Source organism: Branchiostoma lanceolatum, chromosome 14, assembly GCF_035083965.1.
Source record: "Branchiostoma lanceolatum isolate klBraLanc5 chromosome 14, klBraLanc5.hap2, whole genome shotgun sequence".
NCBI lineage: Eukaryota > Metazoa > Chordata > Leptocardii > Amphioxiformes > Branchiostomatidae > Branchiostoma > Branchiostoma lanceolatum.
In genome coordinates this window covers 16400407-16418764 of record NC_089735.1, presented here as the reverse complement: position 1 = coordinate 16418764, position 18358 = coordinate 16400407, and the positions used below count along the sequence as shown (strand labels likewise).

The following is an 18358-nucleotide window of genomic DNA, read 5'->3' as shown; positions in this document are numbered from 1 at the left end:
AACCTGAATAGAACACATGTTCTTTGGCCAGCAGCAAATGAAACGCGCGGAACCTCAGATAGAATGTGGATTCTTTGGCCAACGGCAGATGGAACGTGCAGAACCTTAGATTGAATGTGGAACGGGGACAGCAATTTTGGCCCGTTTTTGGTCTGAAAATAGGCTCAAAAGTCCTAAAAATGAGGCATTAAGAAGTGATGTATACCCAAACTGTGATTGAAGTCCTGTAGGGACATGTTCATGGCACCCTTGTACCGAATAATGTCATTTACTTGTAATACCAGGACACAGGAGCGCAAAATACATTTTTTTCCTAAAAATACCCCAAAAAACCTTCATAAAAATGTTTACAAGGCCTGTTTCAAAAAAAGGAAAAAAACAACGTCTGGAGGTATTTGCCTTCTTTACCTTCATCCCAAATTTCAGATTGTTTGGCCCAAAAATGACAGAGTTGAATCGATTTAACTGAAATGACAGGAGGAGGAGAAGGAACCCGACAAAAACAATATGTCTCGCCCATACCTATAGTAAGGGCGAAACATAACAAATTACAATATACATTGTACATATATATGTACATGTAGATAACAAAACAAATTGCACACCAAAAACAGTTACTCATTGACAAGTAACAGCCTGAGGATATGATTTGGGAAATGGGAATCGCTTACGAACTGTTTGGTGTATCTTAGAACCTGAATGCCTAACCTTTATAAAAAACAAATAGTATTTACAAACTGCTTTACAAATTAGGTATAGGTCAAGTTCTACTCAGAACCAAAAAGACTGAAGAAGGACTTCTTGGATAAGAAGGAAGTTGACTTAATCTATGCAATTTCTTGTTGTCAGGTCAGTCCATCCAGCCAGTACAGGTCTCAGAGGAAGAGGAGAGGTTGGCGTTCCTTGTAATGGACACTCTGGTCCTGGTCCTGAAAAACAACTCCACCAATGCTGGGGTCTTCAGAGAATGTGGAGGTGCCCGCTGCGCACATAACTTGGTGCCGTACATGCAGTGTCGTCAGCAGGCACTCGCGCTGGTGCAGCAGTTAGTCCTGTCCAGCGGGGGCGATGACGATATGGGGACCATACTGGGCCTGATGCACACGGCCCCGCCCTCGGAACTCCAACTCAAGGCAGATATTCTCAGGGTGAGTCAGGGTTTTTTCTAAAGGGCACTGTGCTTTATGCCATAATCATGCACGTGCCCACCTAACGATGGGGAGCAGATCCTCTGACAAGCATAAAATTCTGATTGACCAGGGATGCTACTGCTGTATGTTACATGTGTCCACAGTCTTTAACACTGACCTGTCTGACAGTAATTTCCCCCCTCAGGAAGCCTTAAAATGACTCATTTTTACTTAAAATCATCTTAAACTCTACACCATGGATAGGGGGAAGCCCACACCATCACCCCACATGGTTGTTCTGCTTCCTCGCAAAATCCCCTCGGCCCCAAATTATATTTTTTTTCTAGAAAAATCCCTGTGAGTGGTGAATTGCATTATTTGAATGAATTCATCTCTTCCTCACCACACCAAGACTGATCATTAATGTAGAAGTGAATTGAGGTCATGGTCCATTTTGTATTTTTTGGCGACGCCTCAGGGGCGAGCCAAATTTTTACTATATTGTGTGCAGATTGCAAGAATTCTAGGAATTGTACAGGAATGTGAAAGTCCATGGGACGATAACTCAAGAATGCCTGGATGTATTGTCTTCATATTTTGTAGGTGGGTAGGTCTGTGGGAGACCTTGTAATGATTGGATTTTTGGCCCCCTAGCGACTTTCTATGGTACTGCAGGGGAACTTTCACTTTTCAAATCTCACATGCTATAGTCATGATTCTTACGTGGCCATGGTGGATAGCTCTTTGTTAGGAAAATATATCCTGTAGATTTTGACCTCCTAGCGGCTTTCTTTGGAACTGCAGGAGCTGATTTTGACTCAAACTTTGAAAGAGAATAATGTAAGAAGGGGATGACGGATCATCATAATTTTTGGTGTGTAGATAGTTTAAGTGATGATTTACATAATCATATGCCAATTATGCAAATCAATATCTGATTTGCATAATTAATGAGGACAGTTTATAAATCAGCTGCATTCTATCATAGGACTTCAAACACATGACATACAATGTATGTAACTGAGAAAGAGATAAATATCGATAGATATCAATTATGCGAATTGATACTTAATTTGCATAGTCAATGACAAAATACTATAAATCCATAGTGGAAGATAATGGGGATTTCATTTTTGCACCATTTGGAAGTTAAGTAAATGTGGCCACTACTAGAAACAAATCTTGCATAGAGGGCCTCATTTACATAATTTATGAGGAAATGGTACGATATCTTTTTTTTGTGAAAACAAGATTTTCATACATTGGACAACTTGTGTTATTTTGGTAGAGAAGGTGATCGACTGATATGATTTATGCGAGGTCCTTTTTTGCATGTGGGCTAAAAATGAAAACGTTAACAGAGACCACCGTCGCCATGGCAACATCTTTTTATGTTGCCAATTTTGTTTCTATTTGATGTACAGTCAAACCTGGTCAAGGCGATCACCCGGGGGACCGTGCAAAAACGGTCGCGATGGACAGGTGGTCGCCATGAAGAGGATTCCAATCATAACATGTTTCCAGCTCGAGATGTTCAAATACCGAGTACCATGTAGATGGATGGAAAATTATGTGATTTTAGACAGCATGACCCCCGCCAGGTTCAATTCTCATTGACAGAAAGAAAGAAATTACATTTTCCGTTATCGTTGTAATATTTATATACCGTTACATCGTGAACAAATGTTCGTCATAATTTTGACTAAAAACAATGTCTGCCTCGATGACCTTGCAGCGCCCTCCCCATTCACACGTTACGTTAAAGTAAGAGTACACACACACACGCACATATAAAATCTAGGTTTTAAGGCCTGAGACAAATCCCTAGAAAACACCTGCTGACCCCAGCCTTCTTTTGGGCGCCGACCGCTGGATTAAAGCGGCAAAAAGTTTTCAATCTGACAACTGATGGATGAAAACAGAAAGTTGTGATACCGCCACCGAGCTCACACAGCATCGAAAGGTTACAGTGGAGCAGAATGCACAGCGTCGTCGATTACAAGCAAGCAGCGCCCAATAAAGGTTTGTGAGAGTCATGGAAATAACAAGAATATAAGAATATTAATTTTCATCAATAATGCCAGTATTCTAAATATTCATACACAGAAGCGTCGTGTTTTAGAAAAGTCAGCGTTATGCCGCGCTGAAACAAAGATGGCGTCGCAGACCAAGAAACAACATCGTCTCAGCCGACGTTTTGGCCTCCTTGAGTCATTTTCCGGCGGAATTTAGTAAGACAGAGACACATTTTTGTTGAAAATACAAGAAATAGATAGTAATTTCTGTGAAATCCGACTTTTTGACGCCATGCACTACGTGATCGTATTGAAAATTGAGTTCAAACCATCATAATATATGCTATAATGGTCAGCAAATTGACTGTGAGCATTAAGAAGAAGAAGAAGAAGAAACCGAACAGATCTTGCGGTAAACTATAAGATTACGATGGGCACAACAACATCGATATCTAAATATTCACAATCCTTTGTATTTACAATGTTTACAGTGGGAACGTTTTACTAAAACACTTCATGGAGGAATCAATGCTTTTGATAAATATATTTTTGTCCGTCAAGGTCTTAAAAACATTTCCGCGAAATCTGACAGCAAAATTCAATGTCACCACACGCCGGAAAAACGCGGTCACCCAATTCGTGGCGGCCACGGTCGCGTTGGACGGGTGGTCGCCTTGGGCAGGCCGCTTAATGCTTGTGCCTATGGGGAAAATTTTCGGGACCGAGAAAAAGCGGTCGCCATGGCCAGGTGGTCGCGTTGAAAAGGTGGTCGCCTAGGCAGGTTTGACTGTATGTTCAAATTAATCATTAATTCATTGTGCATCCATGTATGGGTTGATTTTTTTGACTGAAGACAACCATCTGCCACCCACAACATTGTAACCCCAACTTCCTGAGCAGCACAACCAAAACAAGTAAGAACACGTAGAAGTGAACATATAATATTACTTATAAAAATAAAAATAAAATATTACTTAATGTATCATGTAGAATTCTTTATATACTGCAACTTTGTTATGAAATTACCGTTACAGGCATTACTGTTCGTACTGCGAGAGAATCACCGAACACGCACAGTTTTCCGGAAGGTGGGCGGATTTGTGTACGTCATGTCCGTACTGGTTTCCATGGAGGGCTGCCTGGCACAACCACCTTCAGGGGAATGGGGAAAAGGTAAGGATGAAGGATGGTCATGTGAGGTTAAGCAGGCAGTCGCCGAAATGTAACCAAAACTAAGGCAATTACAGTTTAACTTTGATTCAGAAGGCCTTTCCATATCACATGACGGTCATGTGAGAATCATAATTATGCTAAGCATTTTGCTCCTATTTCCAGTGTAGTTGTAGTAGTAGTCATGTAGTACCAAGAGAATTAAACAACACCACTATCATAGTAAAACAAGGTCGACATACATGTACAATGTAGTTATGGTTAGTTGTCTAACAATAAGTTGAACAAACAATTACATTGTATGCATTAATTTTTCTTATGGTTGTCTTGCCTTTAGACTTTGATGAATACAATTTTCCTAATATTTCTTCTTTTCCAGTGGACCCCCTGTTGGTACAGAACCTTCTTCACACCGTTTTCCATACCCTCACTGCCGCCATGCGACACGAGCCAGCCAACGCTAAATTCTTCTCCACTGAAGTTGGGTACTCCAGTCTTGCCGAAGCCATTAGATTACTCGGTTGTTTCTCCCTTAATACTGAACTCCCAAGGGACTATGTCGACCCCTCTACCAGGCGACAACTCACACCAAGTGAAAGACAGCCGTTCAGTCGCTCTTTCAATGACGAGGACGAACTCTTATTGGCTGTCGTTCCCCAAAGATTACTCGCAGCCTATGGCATGTTCCGCCATCTTTACCTAATGGCAATAGACTCGTATGACAGTCAAGCGCCTCCGTCCAGACCAACGTCGCCGAGCGTTGTAGCGACGTCGCCGGTCCACAAGAGACCAACCAGATCAGCCCCTCCCTCTCCGTTACACCGACAGGTGCCAACCACACCTCACAGGTCCCAACATTCTCAGGTACGCGAGGCTCCATAGGGGGTTCACCTTAGTGTGTCATGTACATGTACATGTTGTGCATGTATATTCAAGTCCAATATGAGTTCTGTATTGACATATTTTTTGTTGTTTGTTACTTTTACTCACCGTTGTGCAGCCTGGTTATTTGAACCGAAAAGTACTTCTTCGGCTGCAAACTTAACCTAAGACAAAAAAATGTCAAGACAGAACTAATACTGACTTGAATATGTGTATGCACTTTTGTGAGACCCCCCCCCCCATAGCTCACAGGTACAATCAAAGAATAGTTCTGTCTCATGTAGTTTGTATGTTTGCATTTCAGACAGGGTTCGAAATCATGCATAAAGAACGCAGTCATACAATGTAGTTCTTCGGAATCAGCATTGTGAAAACCTTTCGTATTGTGTTTTCATTGTTATTAGATTTGAACCATAAACTCAACATTATGTTGAACATTCTTTATACTGTACTTTACATTTCTTGAATGCTTCAGAGTACCGTTCACTATAGACGTTTCAAATTTTCATCGGAATCTTTAAACTAATGGCAAAGTGTTCTTCTGCCCGTTGGCCTACAGTACAACCTGCGGACGCAGTCCCCCCAGCATGGCGTATACGGCCGGGAACAACCCAACATTGTACATGCTGGCGCCATCCTTGCCATGGTGGACCTCATCCCCTCCATCTCTTCAGAGGAACATGCACAGGTCAGGAACATGTGCCCTGCATGCCTTGGTCATGTTATGATCATGTGATATCGATGTACCACAACAGATCACAGGTCATGACTCAGTTCTATGTACTCTGTGATGTTATTAATGTCAATAAAATTCTGCCTTTAGACACTGTTGAACTTCAGCCTGTAGAAAGGATTACCACTGTGACACTGCAACATAGGTTTTCTGTATTTCCAGAGCTTAACCTTCAGCCTGCTATGGTTGGCATTTGGTACCAAATTTGTATTGAAAATGGGGTTAGGAAGCAGGGATAAGGTTAAGGTCACTGTATTCTGATCAAAGAGTACTCATTGACACGAACAAGCAAAGACAGTGCCTTATTTTCTTGCTGAATAAAAGTAAGCTAGATTTGTGGTAAGCCAATAATGCATTCAAATCTTTCTTCTTCAGCTTGCCCTTGACCTTCAGCTGCACATAGCCGACATTATCCAGTGGTTGGTGAAAGTGGAGAGGAACCAGCAGGTCATGTGTAACTCTGGCCTGCCCTGCCACCTACTGAAGGTCTGTAATATTGCCTTTGCTAAGGAGGAACACCTCCTGCACCAGCCTCTGCAGAGAACATACGAGAGACTCGCCTCACAGGCACTGGAACCTATGGACCTCAGGTACAAACTTAATGTTTAGTTCATTCTGTTTTATTCACATTCCTTTCACAAGGATTGATCAAAAGCTTACCAAGGCCCTCTTCTCCTACATACATACATACATACAAAAGGAAAATCAACAAAATAATGGTAAAAAAGATTAAACAAGAAGTTAATAACCAAATAACGATGAACCAGCTGGTAAATAAAATTAATCAAATGATCAACTATGCAATCAAAAATTATACTTCTCTTGTTCTTACCCTTGCTTTTCGTATCATAGGTTAAGTGGATTTGTATAAAAAAAGTAATATATTTGTATCAAAAGTTATAAATGTAAAGTTTATGTGATATTTGATAGAGGAAATTTAGAATACAAAGTTAGAGTGTATTCCACATCACCCTCGGTCCCAGCCATTCCCCGGGTCGGATCGCTTGACGGCCACCTGATAAACCACACGTTTCAATGCAAAATACACCCAAAGATGAAAAAATCTAATGCTCTAAAACAAAAAATTGTAACAACATCTTTAGTTCTAAAGTCCAAATCAGGTATTTGATTTTTTTGACTGAGTCGCACTCAGTGCATGTGAAGTGAGTTTGAAAAATTCTATGAAATCCTATGCGATACAAGTACATGTAGAAGCTCGTGTGATAAGCCAAAATACATGTATCTCCCGGTCTGGAACACCCGTATTATTGCTGCCCAAGTATGACATAGAAATATTTATCCTTCTTTTTTATTTGTATTCACTTCCTGAAGATAATCAAAAGCAAGAACCAGTTGCTTATCGGGGTGCACTCTTTTAACCTTCAAATAAAAGTAACATCCACAAAATAATAAGAAATTATTATGACGTTAAAGACACAAAGACTGAAGAAAGCTGAACATGCAGCTGATCATAATCCAAAGTTAATCAAATCAAAAATATATACAGGTATGCCATCTACAATGATCTTCTCGCTTTTACATTAAGTTTGATTTTGGTGTCATACAGCTCTACTTTTGATGGGTTTGCATGAAAACGGCATACATGTAGTATTAGAACTTATGAATATGAATTTATGCAATATTTGATATGTGTGTTCACTCGATGTAGGCAAATGAAATAAAGCCTTTGATTCTGCTTTATTGTAGGGAGTTCTTGAGACTGGGATCTCCCTTGTGCTGTGATCCGTGGGATGACAAATTCAACCAAGTGGACCAAAAGGAAGAGGACTCACAAAGCTTAGTTTCTGACAATGACTCTGTGTGCAAAGCCAACGGGGACCTGGCACTGTTGTCTGACCCTCGAGTTATCAAAACCACACCGAATCTGCTCAAAGCAGGAGGCGACGCAGTCCCTCTCACCAGAGTCAAGTGTCTGGTCTCCATGACGACACCGCGGGACGTACGTCTGCACGGAGCCTCTGTCATGCCAGCGTTTGTGGAATTCGACATGGGGCCGGAGGGGTTTGGGTGCTTGTACATGCCTAATATAGCTCCCCAAGGCCCCCCTGCTGCCTCTGTTATTGGCGTGACGTCGGTGGGCGGACCGGGAGATGCAAACATTGTGTGTGGTATCGGAACAGGTGGGTTTGAAATGGAAAATCGGGTAATTGGAGAAATTTAGAGATACAAACTTTGACTATCATTTATTCTTTCTGTTCTTTTGTATGGGGAAATCTACATACATGTGGTAGCGTTGAATGACTGAGTTGATAGGCTAGTAGACACGACATCGAGAGATGTCACAGGTTTGATTCCTGACATTCCTGTCTGGACATTGTGTCCTTTGGAAAGGCATTTTACACGACCTTTCTCACTCCACCCAGGTTTAAAAATGGCTACCTGACTTTGGTTGGGAAGGTTAAAGGCATCTTCCAATACCGTGCCCCACAAAGGATTAACAACAAACTACCGATGCGGCTTTAAAAAAGACTGTAGAACCTTTAACATCTACAGAACTTAAAAGAAAAAACAATTTGACCGTTCTTGGTTGCAAATGTGCTAGATGTTGGCACATCGACAACCAAATCCGTAGTGTGTTTTGGCAGACCTTAACGTATGTTGTAACATCATTATTCTGTTTTCCAGGAGACCGCCTGTTCCCACCCTTATCAGGGCTGACCTTCTCTGCCTGGGTGTGTATTGACCGTTACAGCTCCCCTCTAGCGGACCCCCACCCTGTCCGCCTGCTGACCCTGGTGAGGAACATCCTGGGCACGGACCTGCACTACGTGTGTCTGTCTGTCAACATCAGCACTAGGGACAGGAACATCATCGTCAGCACACAGGAGGAACTACTGCAGTATATCGGTATGTACATATAGAATACAACAATATTCCGTATTACCCGAGGTACTAGCCCGACCGTGGATCGGATCGCCCGTAGGCTGGGACCGAGGGTGATTATTTACACCGTGTTGTATTTTATTTATGTCATACCTACCCGAGAAAACACACATTTTAATATGGAATTCGCCAGAAGTTCAGGGAGTTTTGTGTCCTCGAACAAAAAACTGTAACAACATTGATTCCAACCTCCAAATCTGGTATTCGAATTTTTCAACGGCGGTGCAAATGAGTACCTAGCTCATCTAGGTTTAAACGTTAAATGGAGGTCCCGTGTTTGGGGAGATCCACATCCCGTGCACCTTTCCAAAAACAGTAGGGGCATGTCCCGGTGTGCGATTGTCCAAATCCGTCTGTCTGGAGTTAGTTATTTACTACAAATCACCCAGATGGACGTTGCACGTAAGCACGTCGACTACCTACCTACCTTCAAATCTTCTTAGACTAGACAGTTTTACAAGCATAGAATGTTTATCTTTTATTGGATATCATTTTCAGTACTAAGAACAGGGTTAATGATTGTCTAAAAATAGTTTCAAATGTTCTTAGACTAGACAATTAGTTTTACAAGTCTTAGAATAGAACGTTTATTTCCTATTGGATATCATATTTAGTACTTAAGATAGGGTAAATCTCGATTCATTAGCATACACCCTTAACTTACTATCCTATTGAACCATCTGAAATTGTCTTCCCTTCATTAACATAACTATTCAGAGTTTTGGTATAAAAGCTAGTTCTACCAGATCCTTCTTTAGTCACTGACGAAAGATAGCGGATGCTATCTGAAACGTCTTACTGTTTCAAAATCTTATCCAGTTGCTTGAGTTATTATTTTTGGCGTATCTTATTACCTGGATGTCAAACCTTCATCAATGTGACAGGGTAAATCATTGTTTAGCAGTAGTTTCAAATGTTCTTAGACTAGATGGTTAGTTTTACAAGCATCAAATGTTTGTTTTCTATTGGATGTCATTTAAGTACTAAGAACAGGGTGTCAAAATATGCTACTGTAACAATGTACAGTCATGTAAAAATACATACCCAACATTTGCTCATATTCCACTGGATGGAATTTCAGCACTAGGGACAGGTTATGAAAATTCCTGTCAAAATCTACTACAACCATTTCAAAATATGCCCATCATATTATGAAAAAACAGCTGATGTATCTGCTTATATTCCACTGGATAGAATTTCAGCACTAAGGACAGGTCGTGAAAATTCCTGTCACAATCGTCTACAATCATGTTAAAATGTGCCCATCATATTAAAGACACAGCTGATATGCAGGTATATGCTCATATTTCATTAGATGGAATTTCAGCACTATGGACAGTATAGTATGGCTTGACCTATCTGAGTTTTAACCTTCTCCCTGCTGCCTAACTCTGTAACCAATAGGGAATTGGGTGCCATATGGCTACTTCAGGTTAAACTCCACATACAGTCAAACCTGTATTAGCGGTCACCTTTGCATAGCGGCCACCTGCCCATAGTGGTCACTTTTTGTCGGTCCCTTGGATTTTTCCCATTGACATAAGCATTAAGAATTAGGCTATAGCGGCCACCTGTCCAACACGGTCGCGGCCAGACGATTTTCGGTCCCGCGAGTACAGTAACACTGCCGATAACGGTCACGGCGCGCCGGTAGAAGCCGCATCGCCACCGCACGCCGGGTTCAAAATCTTCATTTTTTCACGCAGTTATCAAATTTATATGGACTCAACTGGATAGGATCATAATAAAGAAAACCAGAATGTTTTATCTTTGTTAGAAAATCCATGGTTTGACCAAGGAGGTTGACGCGAAGTCAAGAATAATTTTCTTCACATGGCAAGTGTTTGTACATCGAGGTAAAATTGACCATTTCTGTGCATTTCGACTGGACAAATATTACGACAGCTTTTTGGAAAATACAACCCACACATGTACCTGATGCGGTAAGTTCGCGAAATGTTTGAATGCCGGCCCTATTTCCGTTTTCACCAGGAATTCATTCAAATATTGTGCTCAAAACATGTTTCACGCAATTTTCAAAATGGCGCTGATACAAACTGGATTGGTAGCAGCATAAAGGTCAACGGAAGACACCACTGTTACGGGGGTATAATATACTTAATTTATTTTGCTGCAAAGTACCACTGAGGATAATTACTAAACCAAAAGCTTCAAAAGGAATGTGGATAATATTACTATGATGTAAAATTTGGGCTGTTGCAATTTTCTGAAAAGACAAAAAGCCCTCAAAAGAGCGACCTTCTTCTGAGTACCCTATTAGCATAATGGTAGATGCTGATCAACACAAGCCAGGGGGGAACCGAACCAACGCATCAAGAGGAAAATTGTCGCCACGATTTTATGTTTGAAAACAGTCGAAAACGAACAGTAAGTGACAACTGAGCAACATGTATTTTGTTCTTAACTAACTAGGAGTAAAAGAACAACAATCGAACTTCTAAAATGTGCCTTACCTGTTTACATGTGTACTGTACGGTGAATAAATGTATCTCAGTGGGTACTGAAAACATGTGTCACTCGTGGTCAATTAATCAACATTTTCTCCATAGCGGCCATCTGTCCTTAGCGGCCAGTTTTGGCCAGTCCCTTGAGTGACCGCTATAGACAGGTTTGACTGTACCTTTTTCAGGTTCAGAGGAAGCCTTGGAGCCACGGAACGCTCTGGCGGACGTCCCTTCCGTTGTCCGTTTCTGGTGTCCGACCCTTGCTGACGAGGGCCAATGGCATCACATCGTCCTGGTCCTGAACCGTGCCGTGTTGAAGAACAGCACCGCTGCGCTGTATGTGGACGGGAAACACATCGGGACCCAGAAGCTGCACTACATCCACAACTACCCAGGGGGCGGTAGTAACCCCAACCCTACAGCTATCACCTCCACATACAGCTATATTGGAACACCTCCCGGTAAGCACACATGCAAAGGAATGATATCTGAAATAACAGATTGAAGTGAATGCTTGCATACTGCTTGAAAATATAACTATAGATTAAGTACAAAACCCACATAGAAAGAAAAACATTTTGAACAAAAATACAATTTTTGCACTCTCATTTCTATTTAGTTACAACTTGTTTTGCAGATTTAATCTTACATAAAAGCTCTTACATTAGATTTGAGACCTTCAGAAGATGTCATCTATAAAATCAACTTTGTATAGACTACGGGAAAAAAACAAATTATTAAGTGCACTGGGAAAGTAAGCTAATTTTAACCAACAGAGATTGTTATTGTTGAAAATCAAGTTAGGTGTGAACTAGTATATAAAAGGTAAGGCCATGTTGATTTGATTATGAATGACATCCATGTGCTCATAAATTTTTGTCCGTTTCCAAAAAAAAGTTTTCAACCGTATGGTAAATCGTACAAAGCAGCTGCAAAATGAGAGAATACATTGTATGTGATATAGGAGATTCTTTGTCCACAACCAGGTAATCTCACCTGCTGATGTTTCGGTGTCTGTCAGACCTTCTTCAGAGCTTCTGACCGGATTACTGCTTCTCGCCGCTATAAGTAGCTGATGTAGGTGGCGCTTTTGAAGAAGGTGTCTGACAGACACAGAAACGTTAGCAGGTGAGATTACCTGGTTGTGGACAAAGAATCTCCTATATCCTATGTTCTACCAACCTCATGAAATTATTTCGGGAGAGAATACAATGTATACGTCGTAAATTGCAAAAAAATATTTTTTTTCTAATTTGGAAAATGAATGTATTACTAGTGTCGTACAATGCTGCCAAAGTTAACTCCAAAGTGAAAGCAGAAACTGTGAAAGAAAAATGAAGAATCTATTGTTCAGTATACCATACTCTTTGTGTTTAGTCATGATTATGCACAACCTTCCTGACTTAATTAGATTTGAATGCAGGTAACTTTTTTTGTTGCTAACCTTTTTTTACTTTGCACGCTTGCATCAGTTTGGAGTTCCCAGAAGATCTCATCCATATAGTCAAATCAGCATGGCCTAAGCTTTTAAAAGTAGAATAAACTATAAGTTATTGACCTGTGGCTACACCCTGGCCGCTGAACCTTCCTCAGACATGGATGGAGGTGAATTGGAGGACCCTGAGGAGTATGGCTACTATGGCACCACACAGAGCCCCTGGTTCTCAGTGTTTCCCAAACAGAAGCAGCACAAACCACAACATCAACAGAGTATGTCTCACACAAGCACATCCTCCTCTCACAGGATAGCCGATCACCATTCCAAACAATGAATCTGACATCATTAATAACATAAATTCCAAATGTATTACTAACTGATCAAACTTGCTTAGATTTAAAGGTGACATCTGTTCATTAAAGCTTTTGTTATTTTTTTTGTTTACATCATGACTGGTATCAATTTGCTACAAAATATTCTTTCATTTCGTTGATTGTTTTTGTACTTATTATTTTGCCTCATACATGTTTTATATTTGGCAAGGCTGGCTCCCGTAAACATTAAGACCTATACTATGCTTTATTTCCTTTAGCTGTAAAACTACCCAAGAACAGTTTTACAGTGAAAGAAAACCTGTATGATACGATTGTGTTCCTTACAGCTCTCCATCGCCACTCTCGGTTGCTATGGCGACTTGGCCCCGCCCACATGTTTGAGGATGTCCTGGCCAATAGCGCGATTCACACCATTCACAAGCTGGGGCCAAATTATGTCGGCAGTTTCCAGGCACCCCACATCTATGGTGGGTGCAAGAAACTTTATTCAATGTATTTTGTGACCCACTTTATGCTAGACATGGCACTATACCGTAGAACGAATAAAGATATTTCTAAGATTGAGTCATCTGACTCTCCCATCCTCCCCTCCCAGGTACGAAGGCTGATGTGTCCGGTTCCCTTATCCCAGAAGATAAGATCATGTTTGGTGTCCATGCCCATGCCCTGACAGCGCTCACTATCAACAAGATCAGAAAGGCATACAACAAGGTACATTAGTGAATACAGTACATGAGTACAACCTACTAAGTACATTATGTTGACCACCTCACCAAAAAATATTGCATTTCTTTCAGGCTACATAGTGCACATTCAAGTTTTAGACCATTTTGCTCAGATTTTTATTTTGGTCCTTGAACTGAATTTGCTAAACAAGAAATAGATCTCAATTAGTTTTTATCAGTACCGTTGTGGATAGCTTACTTGAGGGTCGTCAACTAGAGAAACAGCAGATTGAAGAAAATTGACAAAATTACATGTCAAGGAAAGTCTTGAAAATGGGAAGGATCACTAAATTAAATGAATAATTATTGTAGATTAGTGAAATCACATGTCATTGAGTAGTTGATTGAATTAGCGGTATATATTCATGTTACAACTGTGCAATAAAAAACAAACAATGAAATTAAAATAGCCGTAGTCTGTTCTCAACTGTATGTACTGTTTTTTTGTTTTGTTTTATTTGTTCGTTTGTATTGCATACCCGGTAAACCGCATAAAGGCGTAACACACCAGGTTTGTACTGAAGAGTACAAGCTGCATATCCGGACAGATTTATATGATCCCCACACACCGGGAAGGACCCCTACTCCTTTCGATAAGTGTGTTGGGTTCTTTAACGCGCTCGGGGTGTGGCTCCCCTCAAACACGGGACCTCCATTTAATGTCCTATCCGAAGGACGTCCCTATCCGAAGCTAGGTACTCATTTTCACCTGAGTAAAGTGGGGAAAGTCGTGTAAAGTGCCTTTCCCAAGGGCACAACGTCAACAGGACAAATCAGGGAACCCTGGACTTGAACCCGGTATCTCTGGGTTCTGGGGCCAAACACCCTGCCACTACGCCACTGCGACGCCACTGTTGTGAATGTATGGTAATACATGACTGTATGCCACTCTGCCTGCAGGTTGACAGTAAGGCCATTGCCAAACAGCTGGCTCTTCAGTCGCACGAGAACGCCACACCAGTCAGGATCATCCACAACTCAGCAGGTCATCTGAGTGGTTCGGCTAGAACACTGGGGGCTGTGCTACTGGGGTATCAGGGTATGTGTCTGATAGCACTGGACTATAGGGCTGCTTACCAGCTAGAAAGGCAACATTTGCACAAGCAAATACAACATGTATCGCCCATTTCCCTCCCCATGCAAAAAGCGACTGTTCTAATATAAAAATGGAGGATTCCAAAATAACATTTAACAATTATAAAGTAAGACCATTGTAATGAACATTGTAAATATCAACGCCATCGAAGTTAACGTTTGTTGTATGTCTGCAATGTATTTGAATAAAGGATTTTGAATTGAAGACCAGTCAGAAATGGATCTCTCCCAATTTGAAACCCTATGCATGGATGGGCTCTTCCAGGCACCCATATTTATACTGGACCATTCAAAAAGCACCTCCAACAAAAAACCTGGACCTTTTTAATAAGAATGTAAACAACTAGAATCTTGCTGAAGATCTAGATTTCTTATGCGGAAGAATATCCGCAATCTGAGAGTCCAGACAATTTTGCATTATACAGCGAACCAACTCAGGTTTTGCAAAAGTTTCACAAGTTTCTGCCAAACGTACCGCAAATTTCTGATGCGCATTTTGTGACTTGTACTGTAACACTGGCACATAACAGTTACCACCATTAGAAAATTTTGCTAAAGAAAGGATACACAACCATTTGTAGGAACATGAGCCTTTGCGTACTCTTGTTATAAGTGAAAAGTTATTGCTATATATATATATATATATATATGTATATACACACAGGAGTATAGAGCAATACATTTATGTTGAAAAACACCACCAGAAAAGGGGTAGATTTTGAAACTTCTCAATTGCACAACTTCATTAGGACACAACATTAACATTAGAAAGGCAATATTTGAGAGAGCAAATACAGTATATTTTTCCATCTCCTTCCAATGCAAAAATTAACTCCCAAAATCATCCCTTAGCAAAACTACCAGTATCTGCCTGAAAGTGAACTATTGCAAAGTCATATTCCCGGCCCGAAACGGAGCTTTACCGACTAATACCGTTGACACTTCGCCAGTTCAACAAAACACCGCTGTGTGCACTCGTTCAAACCTTACTGCAGTTGAAAGCCCTGCAAAGCTACCAGTCGTTGAATAAGCGCGATGAATTTTTGTGTCCTTCTATACGAGTTCAGAAGTTACTCAAAGAATACTGCAGTCATTTTGTCAAAAGAAAAACCTCAAACCAAGGAGGCTATGTACTGGCTCAGATGTGTGGAATATTCTTGGAATATAATATTGGAATGAAAGGCCCTTCCTCATTGGGTGTGTCCAAACTGACCAATCAGGTCTTCGTTAATACTGAACATAGCGTGTGTATTGGCTGCCGGGGCATGTCGCTTCCAGATAGCATATTATGGTATAGTAAACGCCGCGGCGTAATTTATAAAAAAATCGCAAAAAAAAAAATCTTGAAGTGGTTTATGCAAAAAATGATAATGAGGTCAAGTGGGTAAATGTCCAATGCACGACTACATCGAATTTTAGGTCCTTGAGTTTAAATACTAAGGCACTGGAGACCAAAATTTACGTTTCTGGTCAGAAAACGTTTTAGAGGCATTTATCGAAAAAATGAAGAAAATAAAACGCCTGGGGGTATACATGCACTTACTGTACCTACATACTGAATTTCAGCTCATTTGGCCTGAAGGGGCATGTCAGCATTGGAACCAAGGACCAGCCTGCTTAGAAAGTCTACAGCATCCATTTCGTATATGATGACAAATGATTTTTCCCCAAACGTTTTCCAGGTGTGCGCACCTTCTGCCCACGCTCTGTCGCCAGCATGTTGGAGAATGTCGGGGGCACGGCGGCTCTGCTGGGGCTCATTGCCATGGCAACAGACGTGGAGGGCCTGTACGCAGCCGTAAAGGCACTGGTGTGTGTTGTCAGGAGCAACCGGCGTAGCATGGAGAATATGGAGAGAACAAGAGGATACCAGGTGGGGGGAAACATGCATTAAAATTATGTAGAATAGATAGCATGTCAACATGAATAGAAAAGTTCTTTATTTACAACCACATTAGGCATGTCAAACCTCCGCATTTCTGCATTAGAATGCGGCAGCGCGCAAGGCACTAAATGTTTTTGAAAAAATCTTAAAAATCAACCGTTTGTATTATGCCAATGAAAATCGTTGTCACTAATCTATGGAAGGTTTGCTATCACACTATCATCTTTTTAGTTGAAAATATCCATCGAACAAGGAGATAAAATCATTTTAGTTGGAGATACAGCCGACCGCGGCACGCGATTTTGAGGCCCGCCCCGCGGAAGTCCCATTTTCAAAAGCCACAAGTAGCCGCTGGTCGGAGAACACTGGAAATGGTTTCAGGTGAAAGTGCAGAGATCAAGGTTCACGCCGGTGGTGGGACAAAATTTCTACGTCATTCCAGGCGGGAGATATGGAATAACTGGGAGAAACCTCCAGAAGTAAGTGGACATTTTTGCTATTTTTCTTGAACTTAGCAACTTTGTCCCTATACTGTCACAAATATAGGTATATTGTGGTCATCATGGTGAGAGTTTTTTTCGACAGCCTAAAAAATGGCGTGCGCTGTGTGCCTATGCGTGACGGGGGGAGGGGGGCCTGAGATAGCGCACTTTGTATGACTGTGCTCTAAATTGAACTTATAGTCATAAATCCTACGCTATTTAACCGTAGAATGGTAAATACATGGCATTGTATATATTTTATGCTGAATGTAATATACCTTTCATATATGATGATATGGCATATGGCATATGATATGGATGCAACAAACAGTTTTCCACTGTCATAATTATGTTGTGTATATACACTAGCGTTACGATCACACAGTCCAAATTTGTCACACAGTTGATAGTGTATAATCTTCATTCAGATGTCCTTTTTTTAATTTCTAGTGGATACAAAGGTGGCATGTCCGGTACAGTTGTGCAGAGAACGTGGGCTGCCTTCAAGGTTGCAGAACACAGTATTAATGGGCGACCCCCGTCCCCAATAGTAGTTCGGGTACGAAGTAGTGCGTCACATTGCTTGAAAAGGCCGTAGTTTTTCTTCTGTGCACGTTAGAGAGGCTGAAACTGTGGTGAATGGCAGAGGAATACGACAGTTTTGAGACAGTACGAGTTTGATAATGATTTTTGTTCGGTCGGGTTGGATTCGCGCCTGGATATTGTTACCACCCGACTACTGTAAGTCGCCTGCAGTACGGTGACCTCCGCTGGGGGTCATATCAAAGTGACTTTTAAAAGAGAACGAGCCGGCAAATTTAACCTCATTTTGCAGATATTTTGTAGATTGAACCTTGAAGTCAAACATATAAAAATCTGGCACCCTAATTGTGCACCTTTCTACAAATTTTCAAGCGTCGAAGCTTCTCACCTTGGAATCCTTAACTATATATATATAAATCCCTATAGGAGAAATACTGTGGTCTGCAACCTCAAGCAAACTTGAACAAGTTGAAGATTACACAAACAACAGATCAAGAGATTAGTGCTTGGTGACCAAAATTCAATTTCCTTCTTCAAATTTTCAAAGTGAGTAGCT

General features: G+C 41.1%; 1 protein-coding gene across 7 annotated transcripts in view; it reads left to right on the top strand.

Moving 5' to 3' along the window:
• The window catches only part of LOC136449003 (WD repeat and FYVE domain-containing protein 3-like), a 119660-nt gene that overhangs the window by 37492 nt on the left and 63810 nt on the right, over window positions 1-18358 (top strand). For 5 of the 7 annotated variants that reach the window (XM_066448755.1, XM_066448754.1, XM_066448756.1 and 2 more), the window contains exons 12-24: window positions 850-1148; window positions 4180-4318; window positions 4695-5179; window positions 5757-5885; window positions 6306-6520; window positions 7638-8071; window positions 8577-8798; window positions 11485-11760; window positions 12893-13009; window positions 13399-13539; window positions 13668-13783; window positions 14698-14836; window positions 16575-16765. In XM_066448755.1, coding sequence (XP_066304852.1) covers window positions 850-1148; window positions 4180-4318; window positions 4695-5179; window positions 5757-5885; window positions 6306-6520; window positions 7638-8071; window positions 8577-8798; window positions 11485-11760; window positions 12893-13009; window positions 13399-13539; window positions 13668-13783; window positions 14698-14836; window positions 16575-16765 — 2903 coding nt within the window. The remainder of the gene's footprint in view (window positions 1-849; window positions 1149-4179; window positions 4319-4694; window positions 5180-5756; window positions 5886-6305; window positions 6521-7637; window positions 8072-8576; window positions 8799-11484; window positions 11761-12892; window positions 13010-13398; window positions 13540-13667; window positions 13784-14697; window positions 14837-16574; window positions 16766-18358) is intronic. The other 2 variants (XM_066448758.1, XM_066448757.1) reach the window with 1 other exon arrangement.